This window comes from Salmo salar, chromosome 01 (genome assembly GCF_965601325.2).
Source record: "Salmo salar chromosome 01, fSalSal1, whole genome shotgun sequence".
NCBI classification, from domain to species: Eukaryota; Metazoa; Chordata; class Actinopteri; order Salmoniformes; family Salmonidae; genus Salmo; species Salmo salar.
This window is the reverse complement of record NC_138291.1, coordinates 82579701-82594227: the sequence shown is the minus strand read 5'-3', so window position 1 is coordinate 82594227 and position 14527 is coordinate 82579701. Positions and strand designations below refer to the sequence as shown.

At 41.9% G+C, this 14527-nt stretch overlaps 2 protein-coding genes across 3 annotated transcripts; one reads left to right on the top strand and one right to left on the bottom strand.

Moving 5' to 3' along the window:
* Positions 1-5604: 5604 nt before the first annotated feature.
* nat9 (N-acetyltransferase 9) lies at positions 5605-8792 on the top strand. 2 transcript variants are annotated; one of them, XM_014211428.3, is made up of 7 exons: positions 5605-5731; positions 6100-6192; positions 6546-6655; positions 6871-7011; positions 7172-7231; positions 7370-7464; positions 7763-8792. In XM_014211428.3, the coding sequence occupies exons 2-7, from the start codon at positions 6116-6118 to the stop codon at positions 7922-7924; spliced, it is 645 nt and encodes a 214-aa protein (XP_014066903.1). In that variant the 5' UTR covers positions 5605-5731; positions 6100-6115; the 3' UTR covers positions 7925-8792.
* An 82-nt stretch (positions 8793-8874) lies between these two features.
* Positions 8875-14065, bottom strand: LOC106612247 (leucine-rich repeat-containing protein 59). Its single transcript, XM_014213242.3, has 8 exons — positions 13852-14065; positions 13456-13566; positions 13126-13185; positions 12506-12664; positions 11344-11448; positions 10996-11068; positions 9875-10066; positions 8875-9776 (listed from the first exon to the last, which is right to left on the bottom strand). The coding sequence occupies exons 2-8, from the start codon at positions 13552-13554 to the stop codon at positions 9433-9435; spliced, it is 1032 nt and encodes a 343-aa protein (XP_014068717.1). The 5' UTR covers positions 13555-13566; positions 13852-14065; the 3' UTR covers positions 8875-9432.
* Positions 14066-14527: the final 462 nt, after the last annotated feature.

The window sequence follows — 14527 nt, the reverse complement described above, 5'->3', positions numbered from 1 at the left end:
AGTGTGCCCCCGGTGATGCGTTGGGCAGACCGCACTACCCTCTGGAGAGCCCTGCGGTTGTGGGTGGTGCAGTTGCCGTACCAGGCGGTGATATAGCCCAACAGGATGCTGTGAAAAGGGAGTAATGTACCACCTTAACAGGTTGTTTATGGAGCTTCTGGTCTTTATATGATTCATCATATGACCCTTCAGCAGATACCGTTATACAAAGCAATTTCTATTTACCACACAGGTTTTTGTGGCATAAAGTTAAGATATCAGACAGGGGAGGTGATATAAGTAATACTGAGTAAAATAAATGTTTTGGGATTTTCACACTCCAGACATTATTTCCTAAAGGTCTTAATGATGAAATGTCTATGTATGTTATGTTGTAAATTTGAACATGAATTATGCCCCTATTTCAGATTACTCTGTTTTTCTTAACTTCCCTGGGGTCCCACCTAGTCAACAGCCCGTGGAATCGCGTGGCGCGAAATACAAATACCTCAAAAATGCTATAACTTCAATTTCTCAAACATACGACTATTTTACACCATTTTAAAGACAAGACTCTCGTTAATCTAACCACATTGTCCGATTTAAAAAAGGCTTTCCAGCGAAAGAAAAACATTAGATTATGTCAGGAGAGTACCCTGCCAAAAATAATCAGACAGCCATTTTCAAAGCAAGCATATATGTCACAAAAACCAGAACCACAGCTAAATGCAGCACGAACCTTTGATCTTCATCAGATGACACTCCTAGGACATTATGTTATACAATACATGCATGTTTTGTTCAATCAAGTTCATATTTATATCAAAAACCAACTTTTTACATTAGCATGTGATGTTCAGAACTAGCATACCCACCACAAACTTCCGGTGAATTTACTAAATTACTCATGATTAACGTTCACAAAATACATAACAATTATTTTAAGAATTTTTAGATACAGAACTCCTTTATGCAATCGCGGTGTCAGATTTTAAAATAGCTTTTTTGTGAAAACACATTTTGCAATATTCTGAGTACATATCACGGCTAGCTAATTTGACACCCACCAAGTTTGGCCCTTACCAAACTCAGATTTACTATAAGAAAAATTGGATTACCTTTGCTGTTCTTCGTCAGAATGCACTCCCAGGACTTCTACTTCAACAACAAATGTTGTTTTGGTTCCAAATAATCCATAGTTATATTCAAATACCTCCGTTTTGTTTGTGTGTTCAGGACACTATCAAAATTCAAAATATTCCATTACCGTACTTCGAAGCATGTCAAACGCTGTTTAAAATCAATTTTTATGCGATTTTTCTCGTAAAATAGCGATAATATTCCAACCGGGTGACGTTGTATTCATTCAAAGGCTGAAAGAATTTTTTTTTTAGAATTTTCATGAACGCGCTTCTCAGTCTCGCTGTTCCCAGGCTGACCACTCACAAATAGAGTTGCTGTACTTCGCCCAGAGACTGCAGACACCCCATTACACTTTCTGCCGCTTTCTGAGAGCCAATGGAAGCCTTAGAAAATGTCACGTTACAGCAGAGATGCTGTATGTTTGATAGAGATGCAACTGAAGGACAACAAATTGTCAGACAGGGCACTTCCTGTATGGAATCTTCTCAGGTTTTGGCCTGCCATATGAGTTCTGTTATACTCACAGACACCATTCAAACAGTTTTAGAAACTTTAGAGTGTTTTCTATCCAAATCTACTAATTATATGCATATTCTCGTTTCTGGGCAAGAGTAGTAACCAGTTTAAATCGGGTAAGTTTTTTATCCGGCCGTGCAAATACTGCCCCCAAGTCCCAACAGGTTTTAAGCTGTACCCAATGATTTATGAAAACTTGCTTGGTAGGTCGATATCCTCATTGTGATTTTACAGGCGTGTTTAATGTGTTTTATGTACACACTTTATTCTAATATTTATGAAATGCATATTGTTATATTTGGTAGCACTTATTTGTTTTTCCTTTGCCTCCAACCCCATTCAATGCGTGGAACGGATGTGGGTGGGGCTAGGTCTACATAAAGGGTGCTAATTTTTTTTTTTAACTCAAAAGCCGTGAGGCCGATACGTAAAGCGCAGTTTGCGGGTTCCTTCTTTTTTCTCATCGTATCCAACTGTTACCATGCACCTGCAAAACAGATAGCTCAGATGTCCGAGTGCCTTTTGAATTTTTATATTTACCACACACAAAATCAGAATGATCTTTCAGTACTGACCTCTTAACTAGTATTGCTAGCATCAGGACCCTGTAGCTTACCACCAAAGCATTTTTTGGTCAGGGGCGATAGTACTTCAGGTCTCAGGAAGGCAACCTCGCTGACTTTGCTAAACTAGCTCCCAAGACATGTCATTGGCTGCAATCGAACCATCTGGTTCAAACAATAAAATACTCACATTTACTCAGTAGACCCTGGACTTCCTCTGTGGACATAAAGACAAGTCATCACATACTAGTGTCAACACGAGAGCCAAACGGTGAACGTTGCAGACAGAAATTCCAAGAATAGAGCTGACCTGATATCTTATTTTTACATGTCAGAGAGGCATGTTAGTTCTACAAAGCATATTTCTTCTGAACGTTCCAAAACATTGCGTCCTGAACGAGCCCTAGGCTAAACTGACCTTAATTTTTTTAAATGTTCGCCTAAAATGACATACCTAAATCTAACTGCCCGTAGCTCAGTACCTGAAGCAAGGATATACATATTCTTGATACCATTTGAAAGGAAACACTTTGAAGTTTATGGAAATGTGAAATTAATGTAGGTGAATAACACATTAGATCTGGTAAAAGATAATACAAAGAAAAAAACATGCGTTTTTAAAATTTTTACAATCATCTTTGAAATGCAAGATAAAGGCCGTAATGTATTATTCCAGCCCAGGCGCAATTTATATTTTGGCCACCAGATTGCAGCAGTGTATGTGCAAAGTTTTAGACTGATCCAATGAACCATTATATCTGTTCAAAATGTTGTATCAAGACTGCCCAAATGTGCCTAATTGGTTTATTAATACATTTTCAAGTTCATAATTGTGCACTCTTCTCAAACAATAGCATGGTATTCTTTCACTGTAATAGCTACTGTAAATTGGACAGTGCAGTTAGATGAACAAGAATTGAAGCTTTCTGCCCATATCAGATATGTCTATGTCCTGGGAAATATTATTGTTACTTACAACCTCATGCTAATCACATTAGCCTACGTTAGCTCAACTGTCCCACGGGGGGGGGGACATCGATCCCGTAGAGGTGATCAATGACCGTGTCATGGGCAATTTAACCCAATCTTTTGTTTTCTCTACACACCTGTTTTAGATATCTTCTCCAGTTATTCCTTGCAGACAACCTCCAGTTGTTGTCTCAGCTCAGATAGAGATTCAAATAAATATATATAAATTATTGTTGATATACATTTTTTTTTTTTTTTAATCAGGATTTAATGGAGAAACGCATTTTTGATTTTGACATTTCAAATTCATCAAGAATTGTAATATTTTATATATAAAATGTAATTATTGATATCAATAATTGGAATTATCTATCAAACTGTTTGATATAAAAATGTGATTTGTTTATATCGATAATTACATTTTATATTCTTTTAATCAATTGTCAAATCCACATATGCTAATATGTTTAGCATATTTACGATTTAAGCCAATCAGCTTCTAGTACCTTGAATGCCAATGAAGAGGAGGGTGGAGAGCGACCAAAACAGTTATTAAATTAGACTACCTATTTCACATTTCTAAAGTGAAAGAAAAATATATTTTTTTTAAATAAATATTTGATTGCATACTACCTAGCCCCATTTATACCTGGTTCTAACATGCGTCCATTGTCCTGATGTTGGCCACATTCTGATTGTGTCCACATTTCGACAGGTGTAGACAATCAAGACATATTGTGATCTGATTGTGATTAGATCTTCCTGACCACCTCCAGAGGTAGTTGAAGACGCATTGTGTATGGATATCCTTGAAGTGTAAACAAATCCGAATGAGAGAAAAAGGGTTCTTCCTGTTCCCACATCCAATGCAAAATCTAATATTTGAAAACATAGGCTACAGAAAGGCCAGTAATAGCAGAATTTAAACTACAAATGTGTTGGAGATGCATGCAGAGAAGGACTATGAGGGAGTTGCAGCAGAAGAATGCAGTACATGACAAGTGCATGGCAAGGTATAATGTGTAGGCCTAATTCTCTGCTTCCATCTGGCCACTCTAGTGTAAAGGGCTGATTGGTGGAGTGCTGCAAAGATGGTTGTCCTTCTGGAAGGTTCTCCCATATCCACAGAGGAACTCTGGAGCTCTGTCAGACTGACCATCGGGTTCTTGGTCACCGCCCTGACCAAGGCCCTTCTACTGCGATTGCTCAGTTTGGCCAGGCGGCCAGCTCTTGGAAGAATCTTGGTGGTTCCAAACTTCCATTTAAGAATGATGGAGGCCGCTGTGTTCTTGGGGACCTTCAATGCTCAGACATTTTCTGGTAACCTTCCTCAGATCTGTGCCTCGACACAATCCTGTCTCGGAGCTCTACGGACAATTCCTTCAACTTCATGGCTTGGTTTAGTAGGACAGTTGACAGGTGTGTGCCTTTCCAAATCATGTCCAATCAATATAATTTACCACAGGTGGACTTCAAGGATGATCAATGGAAACAGCATGCACCTGAGCTCAATTTTGAGTCTCACAGCAAAGGATATTTACTTACATAAACAAGGTATTTCTGTTTATTATTTGTAATACATTTGCGGCTGCAGGGCACCCTTATGTAGGCCTGGGACCAATTTATTTATTTTTTAGTTACTCAGTCGGGGTCTCGACTTACTGTTGAGAGTTAGAGTAACAGAATACACAATGTGTAATTTTGAAATGTGATTGTGTATCGACAGTCACTCAACTAGCCCATGTCAGCATTTTTTTTTTTTTTTTTTTTTTTTTTTACATTGCGTGTTAGTCTAGTGGCCAGCTATCTAAACTTCTAGTAAGCAGGGTCGATTTACCGACAACGGTGGTGCCCATTGATCATCAGTTATCATATTAAAAACCTCAAACATTTGCCTCCAAATATGGCCCGCGGGATTCCCCAAAGGGCATAAGGTGAGGGTAAGTGGACGAGGGTGTGTCTTTTATGACTTTGAAACACAACCTTAGGCTGCATTTCAAACTCAAAAGTCGACAGCCCTTGGCCCTAAACCCTCAGCCCTATGCCCTTGGGGGAATCCCCGTGACCATATTTGTCATCGGTCCAATTAGCCAGCAAGTGAAGTTTGCAACGTAAGCTACTATCATACAGTAGGCGTATATTAATAATGATATAGTTAATATTAGTAGACATGCAATCATAATTGACTGTAGCGAATATAAAGCACCCACAAGCTACCGGTGGCTGAAAACACAATCATCGCAGGATGAACGAGTGATGAATTTCCAGGCAAGGGCGGTCCATTTAAAATTAATTCCTTCCTTCCTCCCTCCTACCTTGCCCTGCAAGTGTATACTCGTCAGACGTCATGATACGTCATCAGAAGTGTCCACTTAATTTGAGGGCTGAGGGGATAGGGGGTGTCTTTTAAGTGTTTGGAATGCAGCCCTAGTTTGGACTGCAGCCATGATTGATCGCACACTCCAGAACAGTAGGTGGCGGCATGCACCTTAAACGTTTGTTTGCGGACCGCCATGATATCATAGAAGAATAAGAATAAGGAAGTAGCTATTTTTTCAGAGGTAAGTAGCCAGTTAGTTAGCTAGCTAGCTAGAAAAACTGACAACTGTAACGTTAGCTACTAAAACATGACAACATGGCACAGATTTCGTTATGGAAAGTCTCCCATGAAAGATCTCATCACCTGCATATCTAACAAATGCCAATGCGATTACGTCTAGTTAGCTAGTAAGTAGCTAGCTGCCTAGTTTTGCTGACATGAATGAATAGCTAGCTTGTGAAGTTGTCTCTAGCTAGCTGTTCCAACGACAGAAAATAAAAATAAATGCTTTGTCAGCAAATAACATACAATTATCCATAGCAGACAAACGGATGGATAGTTAGCTAGATAACTAACGTTAGCTTATGTTTATGTCGCCTGTCGTGTCAGTCAGGTAACACTCATCATGAGAATAAACGAAGATACCTTACTGGAGGGGAAACACGTCGTACTGGTGCCTTACAACGCAGATCATGTACCCAGGTAGGAAAAAACTGTAATTTAATCAATTCACTGTCATTGATTGTCCCGCTGTAATTCTTATTCTAGTCGTGAAATCACGTATTCATTGTGTTTGTTTTGTTGCAGCCTATACAAAGATTACGTTCTGTTGTTGCAGAATGTAGTAATTAGCAGTAGTTTATTGTATAGGCTTGCACTTATACATGATTTACCGGCATCTGTTTTTCACCATTTACCTTTTATCTACCTGTTCTCCCGTCTGTGTGGTTGCAGCTACTACCCGTGGATCAGCTCTCCTGATCTCCTATCTGTATCTACCTGTCCCTTTCTGAACCTGTGACCTGTGCATGTATCTATCTACCTCTCCATGACAGGTACCACCAGTGGATGGGCTGTCCTGAGCTGCAGCAGCTGACTGCATCTGAGCCGCTGACTCTGGAGCAGGAGTATGACATGCAGAGGAGCTGGAGGGAGGATGATGACAGTGAGCCTCCGTCATACACTCTCACACACAAGCTGTGGTGTTTTAAGGCGCTCTTTAAGATGGTCTCTCCACTTTAACGCCCTTATTGTAGTCACTCTGTCTTGCTCACTCTCTCATGAATGTTTCATGTAATGTAGGGTCTTGACCCAGTAAAGGGGATTTTAAAATATACTTTTTTAAGTTTCTTGTTTTGATTACCAAACTCTGTTTTTCAGAGTGCACCTTCATCATCCTGGATAAACAACGGTGGGCGGACCCTGCCGTACAGGAAGAGCAGTGCATGGTGGGAGATGTCAACATCTTCCTGACGGACCCCAGTGACTCCTCCCTCGCTGAGCTGGAGATCATGATCGCAGGTCACACACACACACATATAATAAATGTGTAATAAACATGCTACAACAAGGGTGCACAATTTCACTCGTTCCTTGTTGGTACTCAGTTGGTCAGTTAATGTAATTGGTCACATACTCCTGGTTTTCTATCAGTCACACAGCTTTTGCATGTCCTGTGTAGAGCCCAGTTACAGAGGCAAAGGCCTGGGAAAAGAGGTCACACGGATGATGATCTGCTACGGTACGTACAGAGATATTTCACTATGACAGAAATGTAGATTAATATTGAGATTTTAAAACGTTTGGAATTTAGAATCAGGGTTTTGGAACATTGGGATTGTGTTGCCATAGTAACAGCTGTGCTGTGTTCCGTTGTCAGGGGTGACCAAACTGGGGATCCGGAAGTTTGAGGCGAAGATCGGTCTGGACAACAAAGTCAGCATCGCCATGTTCAAAAGGTTCCACTTCCACGAGGTAAGCAGGGTTTTATATGTGGTATTAATCACATCCCCTAATAGGGGAAACCTTTATAAACGACTGCAACATGTTGGTCATCCTTACTTTAGTTATTTAAAGAGGGATTATTATAGCTCTGTTGATCAGTTCAGTTTCCCCAACTCAAAGCCTACGTTGAAAACACTGAAATTGTTCAAGTGTATTTATTGTATATGCAGTCAGAATACCTCATTTCTCTAGGTCTTTTCCTAAGTATGATACTCTTGTAGCTGTATATTCACCCTAACCCCTAGCCCTTGACTTCTGCCCCCTGCAGCTGTCAGTGAGCGAGGTGTTCCGGGAGGTCACCCTTGGCATGACGGTGGACCAGGCGGTGCGGACCCGGCTGCTGGGGGACATGGCGTTCATGCAGGAGAGAGAGTACAGGAAGGACCGGGACAGCCGGCAGGAAGTGACGTCGTCACACGCCACCCTGTGAACCACTGCTGCTACAGATCCGCTACCCTCCTCCTTCCCGAAGTGTGCGTTCATTCACTCCCCCCTCATTTAGAAAGCATTGGATGGGTGTAATCATGGGTTAGACTAGAGGGACTTTAACACATTTCCTACATCTGTCCATTCCTTATAAATCCATAGGGGGAAGGGGCAGTGTACGGGTGCACACTTCGAGGAGAAGAAACAGAATTTGGCTTTGGTAGAAGATGCGCTTAGGCACAGATCTAGGATCAGCACCCCCTCCCCCAATCATAACCATTAGGGAGGGAATGTAAGACTGACCCTAGATCAGCGCTTAGGGGCAACTTCCTCCTGTCAGACGAAGGCATTCTGGGTACAGTCGAATACCTGGAATGGAGAGTTTAATTGGGCGAAGGACCCCATGGCCTGTGGCTGCTATAGGCTACCGTTGAATGGAACTCTGTGTTGTTTATACATGGCCGGGGAAAACTCCAGGCCTCAAATTTAATAACCATAATAATAGTTAACGGCTACTCAGTGGGTCTACAAAGGATTCCCTGAACTCTATTCACGCTTGCTATCTAGACTCCGCACAGTAGATTTTCTGATGGTGATACGCCCTGTCAGAAACACTGTTCATAGAAGTACAGTTTTCACCCATATAATGGGACAAAGTTATTTGTATTTTGCTTGGATAATAATGTATTGTAGAGCTTGTAGTCAGTAGTCATCTACCTATTCCAATCGTGTCAAGTGTCTTACGTCTTTTATTTTTACAGAAACTTATATTTGCCGTCCAAGGTTGTTTGTCAGTGTTTTGTAACTCTACAAATGTACTATGTAGATATTAAAATTGCCAAAGTGGTAAGAGGTTTTTTCCCCCAATTATATTTATGGGTTTTCCATTGATTCAATCAACTGAGGCATGCCATGATGCTCCATTCTCACGTACACGTCTCTATACAAAGACAATTCTCAAGCTTATAGCCATTTATTAATGTTGACAGTCCTTGAGCAGAGATGACGCATTACAAAAATGAGTGTAGCCAATTTACCCCAGATTTAAGATGCACAGATTAATGCAGCACAGGCGGGGCCTGTCACTATTGCCCAATCCAAAATCAACCCCTACCTTTTACGCCCTGTGCACCAGTGTAGACGTGAAAGGAATAGGACAGGTATAAGCACTATATAGTTGCTTCATCTTGCCCTCTATTAGGCAAGTGAATTTCCATCATATTGAATGCCAGTACACCTATTCAGATCTACAGTGGCTGGGAGTTGACTTGGGAGTGTGCATGTGTCACAGGGCAAGTCTCCAATCACACCCTATTCCTTTTTAATAGTGCACTATTTTGGACTAGAACACATACTGTAGGGAACTAGGGTGTTAGTGAATTTTGACGCAGACAGCCACTGGTTAAAAACAGCGCATACAAAGAGGGGAAACCAGGAGCGACAACAGGACAATTCCATAGGAATTTAAGCTGATCGTCCATTTTTCATTCTCGTCAGTCCATCCATCCATCCTCAGTTTTCTACCGTTTCCACGGGTTCCGTTGCCGTGGGTACGACTCCGAGCGGCTCCAGGAGTTGTGGCACCAGAGAGGACAGTTTCTGCAGCAACTCTCTGGCTCTGATATCCACTTCCTCCACCAGCTCTCTGACTCTCACATCTACTTCCTGTTCCCGGACCCAGGAGAGGCCGTCATCCACAGCAACGTTGATTGGCACACAGACTGCCTCCTCCTTTAGCCCCGTCAGTTGACACACCCCCACGACGCCAGCCAATCCCAGCAGGAGAAGCTTGAACAGCAGGCCAATAAGCGAGCGTCTTCGGGCTTTGGGGGCGGATTCAGCTGCTGCTTTCTTATCTGGAGAGAGAGATGGGAGTAAGTGACGTGCGCTGTGTAGTCAACATGTGCGCTGCACGACTGCATTAAGGACAACCTGGAACACGCCCATTGCATACCTGCTGCTATCTGTCCATTCCTCTTTTTCTTCTCTTTTCTCTTATTCTTCTGTTCCTGGATGGCCAAGGCAGCCATGTGAGCGTTGTACTCCTTCCTCTTCCTCTCCTTCTCCTCTGCCTTGTCTCGTTTACGCGCCTCCTTCTCTTTCGCCTCCCTCTCTCTCTGCTTCGTCTCTTTCTTCTTCTCCAATTCTAATGCGATGGAGGGATGGACGAAAGAAAACAGATTAACAGTCAAACGTACCAATTAGTTTATATCCCGAACCCAAACTGTAACGAGATTGAAACTCTTAAGCTTTGATGTTCACTTTCTATCATGTTCAATGTACTGAGTGTACAAAACATTAGGAACACCTAATATTGAGTTGCACCCCCTTTTGCCATCAGAACAGCCTCAATTCGTCGGGGCATGGACTCTGAGGTGACAAGTGTTCCACAGAGATGCTGGCCCATGTCGACTCCAATGTTTGTGTCAAGACTGGATATCCTTTGGGAGGTGGACCATTCTTGATACACACAAGAAACTATTGAGCATGAAAAACCCAGCAGCGTTGCAGTTCTTGACACACTCAAACTCGTGCGACTGGCACCTACTACCATACCCTGTTCAAAGGCACTTAAATCTTTTGTCTTGCCCATTCACCCTCTGAATGGCACACACACAATATATGTCTCAATTCTCTCAAGGCTTAAAAATCCTTTAACCTGTCTTCCTCTTCATCTACACTGAAGTGGATTTAACAGGTGATATCAATAAGAGATCATCGCTTTCACCTGGTCAGTCCATGTCATGGAAAGAGCAGATGTTCCTGCCCCGTTAAAATTTTTGTCTCGTTCAATGATTACCCAGTGAGGAATAATAACGTTTAGTATGGAAAGCTATATAGTCAGTAATATCAGCTGCTCTGCGCTAGCAATGTTAAAACACTATGAAATAACACGAGCGAACCCATAGCCACTAGGGCAGGAAATGGCAGCCTATTCCCTACATAGATAGGGCTCTGGTCAAAAGTAGTGCACTATGCTTTGGTCAGAAGTACTGCACTACATAAGGAATTGGGTGTCATTTTGGACACAGACCTAGGTTGACTGACCACTGGCACCTGCATTGTAGTACCCACCTTTGTCCTTTAGGAAGCGCCGCTCCCTCTCTTTGTCCACCTCGTCCTGAAGGATCCTCATGTGCTGGAGAACCTACAATCATATTGTAGTCTAAATGATATTGCACCATGCTGGAACCAGATAACTCTCTAGTCTGTCCCAACATTTCTTTCCTCCCCCATTCTCCCTTAATTTCTCATTTCTTCATCTCTACTTCCCTTCCTACCTCTTAATTCCCTCCCTCTCCCTCAGTCCATCTTTTCCTCCCTCTGCTTCTTCTAACAATGAATAAGCTTTATCAACTTTCATTGTCCTCCAAGAGTTGTGGAATCTCCTCTACCCTCCCTGCCCCTCCCCCCCAGTCTTACCCTGGCAGCACATTGTTTACACTGTTTCTCATCCAGACAGTCTCCTGCAGCCTTCGCCAGGTTGATTTCCAGAGGGTTGTCCTTTAGATCCAGCCACTTCAGGTTCTATACACACACACACACACACACAAAAATAAACCTGTTGATTGTGTGAATTGTTTTCTGTCTTCAACCTCCATCCATATGCCACTGTGGTCATGTTGGAGTTTACTAAGTTTACAGAGTTCAAAGATAGCTGGCTTATTCTTATTGTAGAGTTTTCTGTATTGTCTTGGACATGAAAGAGATGTATAACTCACTGTTTTTAAACCTGTTTAATGAAGAATAGAAATTTCTGATTGTTGTAAAACGTTATGGATTGGTTGATTACAGTTAGCCTTTCCTACTGTTGATGGTCGGATTCAAAGTTTATTTCCAGCTAATTCACAGGGCTTTACTAATGTTTCTGCCAAAAAGTTATTAAGTATCAGTAAATATGACTATATATTATAGAATTAAGCAGATTACGATACCAATGATGATGTTAATGAATAATAGTGTTAAATGCCAGAATAGAGGGACTTTAGGGACACGGGGTAAAAATGTTTTTCATACCAGCGCATCATTTGAAGCTTGTATTGCTTCCTGGAACATAGGAACACTATGCCCCTCTGGCTTGAGATATTACCACAATCAAATGGTTGCATAAGCTGGTTCTCTGGGCTGTCTGTACACTGATGTTTGGGAAAGGTCTATTTTTCCTCTATTTACATGAGAAATGTAAGTCATCACCAACTAATTTTGCCAAGTGAGCAGCATTTCCATATACACAAATTATGCCCACTTAATTGGGACTGGTGATCACTTTGAATACATTCTCTCTAGTTCTTAGTCCAACTTATTCCTAGCAGAATTGCATCAATGAAACATGGGCCTTATTGTGCTGTCGTTAGCCTGCTATAACTATTACTCTAGAAGAGCTTGGTGATGATGGGAACTAACTACAGCCACCCAGGCAGACATGTTTCATTATCTGTGTCTTTCTGTAACATGGGTGCCAATGGTGAAACATGCTTCCCCATTAAAAAGATGCTATGATCAGTGATTAGATACGGTTTAGTATCGTGAGGTCCCTTGCAATTCCCAGCCCTAGTATGTGTATGTGTGTGTATTTGTTACCCACCTTGAGCTGGGAGAAGCTGACAGGCAGAATGGTCAGCTTGTTGTTGTACAGGTCCAGGTGTTGCAGGTTGCCAAGGCGACCCAGATCATCAGGTAGAACGGTCATGAGGTTCTTACTAAGGTCCACCTTGACCAAGTGACTCAGACTGCAGAACTCCAGCTGGACACACACACACACAGACACTTATATACAGTCTGTAATAATGATCTCTCTCCACTCCTATTGCAATGTTCCACCACGGTGCCTATGATCCACTGACAGGAGACAGTGGAATGTCTGCACAAGTTAGAGGAAACTCAAGGTACTGTACACTACTTCTGCTACCCCCTACGCGTCTTCTCTCCTCCTTTACTTCATTATAGTACAACTCCTTGACCATCCAGCTGGGCAGGCTACTATACATTAGTCAGTGACATTAGCCAGTTGTCTTCAGACTGGAGCAACGTGACTTCAAGTTTGCTTCTATATCATGGTTATTATATAAATATTTGGGCATTAAGGTGTTTCCACCGCCATTTCTCGCATACATTTACATAGAGAAAAAAAAATGTATGTGGCTATGCTGTGCACAATGGAAAGAATCACCACCTTTGGGACTAGGTTAACTCAAGGTTACTCACAGGCAGGGAGGTGATATTGTTGCAGGACAGGTCCAGGACTGTGATTTTTGGGAAGGCAGCCTGAAAACACACACATAAGTGTATGACAACGTGACTATTCCATACTAGTTGCGCCTTGTGGGAGGAGCTAAAGAGGACAGGCTCATTGTAATGGCTGGAATGGAATAGATGGAATGGTATCAAACACATGGAAACCACATGTTTGACTCCATTCGATATATTCCAGCCATCATAATGAGCCTGTCCTCCTGTAGCTCATTCCACAAGCCTCCACTGTTGCATACAATATATGGCTTTATAAAGGTAATGTGTGTGTCGTTGTGGGCCTACTAGTTCTTTAACAGGAACTTCAGTGAGGTTACAGAGACTTAGATCCATCTCGTTTCCATCGATTTTGTCCTTCAGATTCAACACCTTGTTTTTACTCATCCTGAGTTTTGGCTGGGGGAGAATACACATGATTTTGTAAACAGAAACTTTCATAGCTAATAGAATTGCTTACTGACATGGTGATTATGGTTTGCTAGCTGCTGTGGCCCATCTAGCCAACAAGCTATTTAACGTAAACTACGTTGTTGCAATGTTATTATTTTACTGTCGTTGTAATCACTTCTTAGCTAAACTGACTAACATTAGTTAGCTACAAATGTACTTTATTGTGTTGGTCGCTACAGTGACAGCGCAGCAAAGTAACCTTTTCTTGGTAACGTTAGTCAAAGTACTCACCTGTTTCACTGAGATATCACAACCGTTTTCAAGCGTCTCGGACCTTCTATTCCTACTAATAAATACTACACGAATCTGTACTTTAAAGACAGTTGGCAAAATATTCGTACAGTGCGATTAAATCGCTGACAAATATCATTTGTGTAGCGTTAGTTGTTACAATGAAAATCCACGTCATTGATTGAATCGCAGTCCAGTTGGCGGTGGGGCAATGACGCGACATTTCAGAGCAGTATCGCCACCTACAGCTTTGGAGGAGCAACTGGCAAGTCTCTCACACGAACACACACAGGAAGTTTATTTTATTTGATTGTTGTTCAGCATGGTCTACAATACAATTATTTAGTTGAAAAATGACATGAAAAGCACACCGTTTATTATAACCAGGAACAAAGTTGGGTAACATAAGTACTCTTTCTATAGTGTTTGAAAGGGAGATACCTCGTCCGTGCGTTGTACAGCTGAATGCCTTCAACTGAAATGTATCTTCTGCATTTAACCCAACCCCTCGAATCAGAGAGGTGCAGGGGGCTGCCTTAATCGACATCCACATCTTTGGCCTCCAGGGAACAGTGGGTTAACTGCCTTGCACAGGCGCAGAACGACAGATTTTTACCTTGTCAGCTAGGGGATTTGATCTAGCAACCTTTCGGTTACTGGCCCAACGCTCTAACCA

Coding starts and splice junctions, on each gene's coding strand:
- LOC106612247 (XM_014213242.3), bottom strand. CDS start 13,554: ATGAGTAAAAACAAGGTGTTGAATCTGAAGGACAAAATCGATGGAAAC. Junction 10,067..10,995: donor GCGCTTCCTAAAGGACAAAG/GTGGGTACTACA, acceptor CCATCGCATTAG/AATTGGAGAAGAAGAAAGAG. Junction 9,777..9,874: donor GAATGGACAGATAGCAGCAG/GTATGCAATGGG, acceptor CTCTCTCTCCAG/ATAAGAAAGCAGCAGCTGAA.
- nat9 (XM_014211428.3), top strand. CDS start 6,116: ATGAGAATAAACGAAGATACCTTACTGGAGGGGAAACACGTCGTACTG. Junction 7,012..7,171: donor GCTGGAGATCATGATCGCAG/GTCACACACACA, acceptor TGTCCTGTGTAG/AGCCCAGTTACAGAGGCAAA. Junction 7,465..7,762: donor AAAGGTTCCACTTCCACGAG/GTAAGCAGGGTT, acceptor TGCCCCCTGCAG/CTGTCAGTGAGCGAGGTGTT.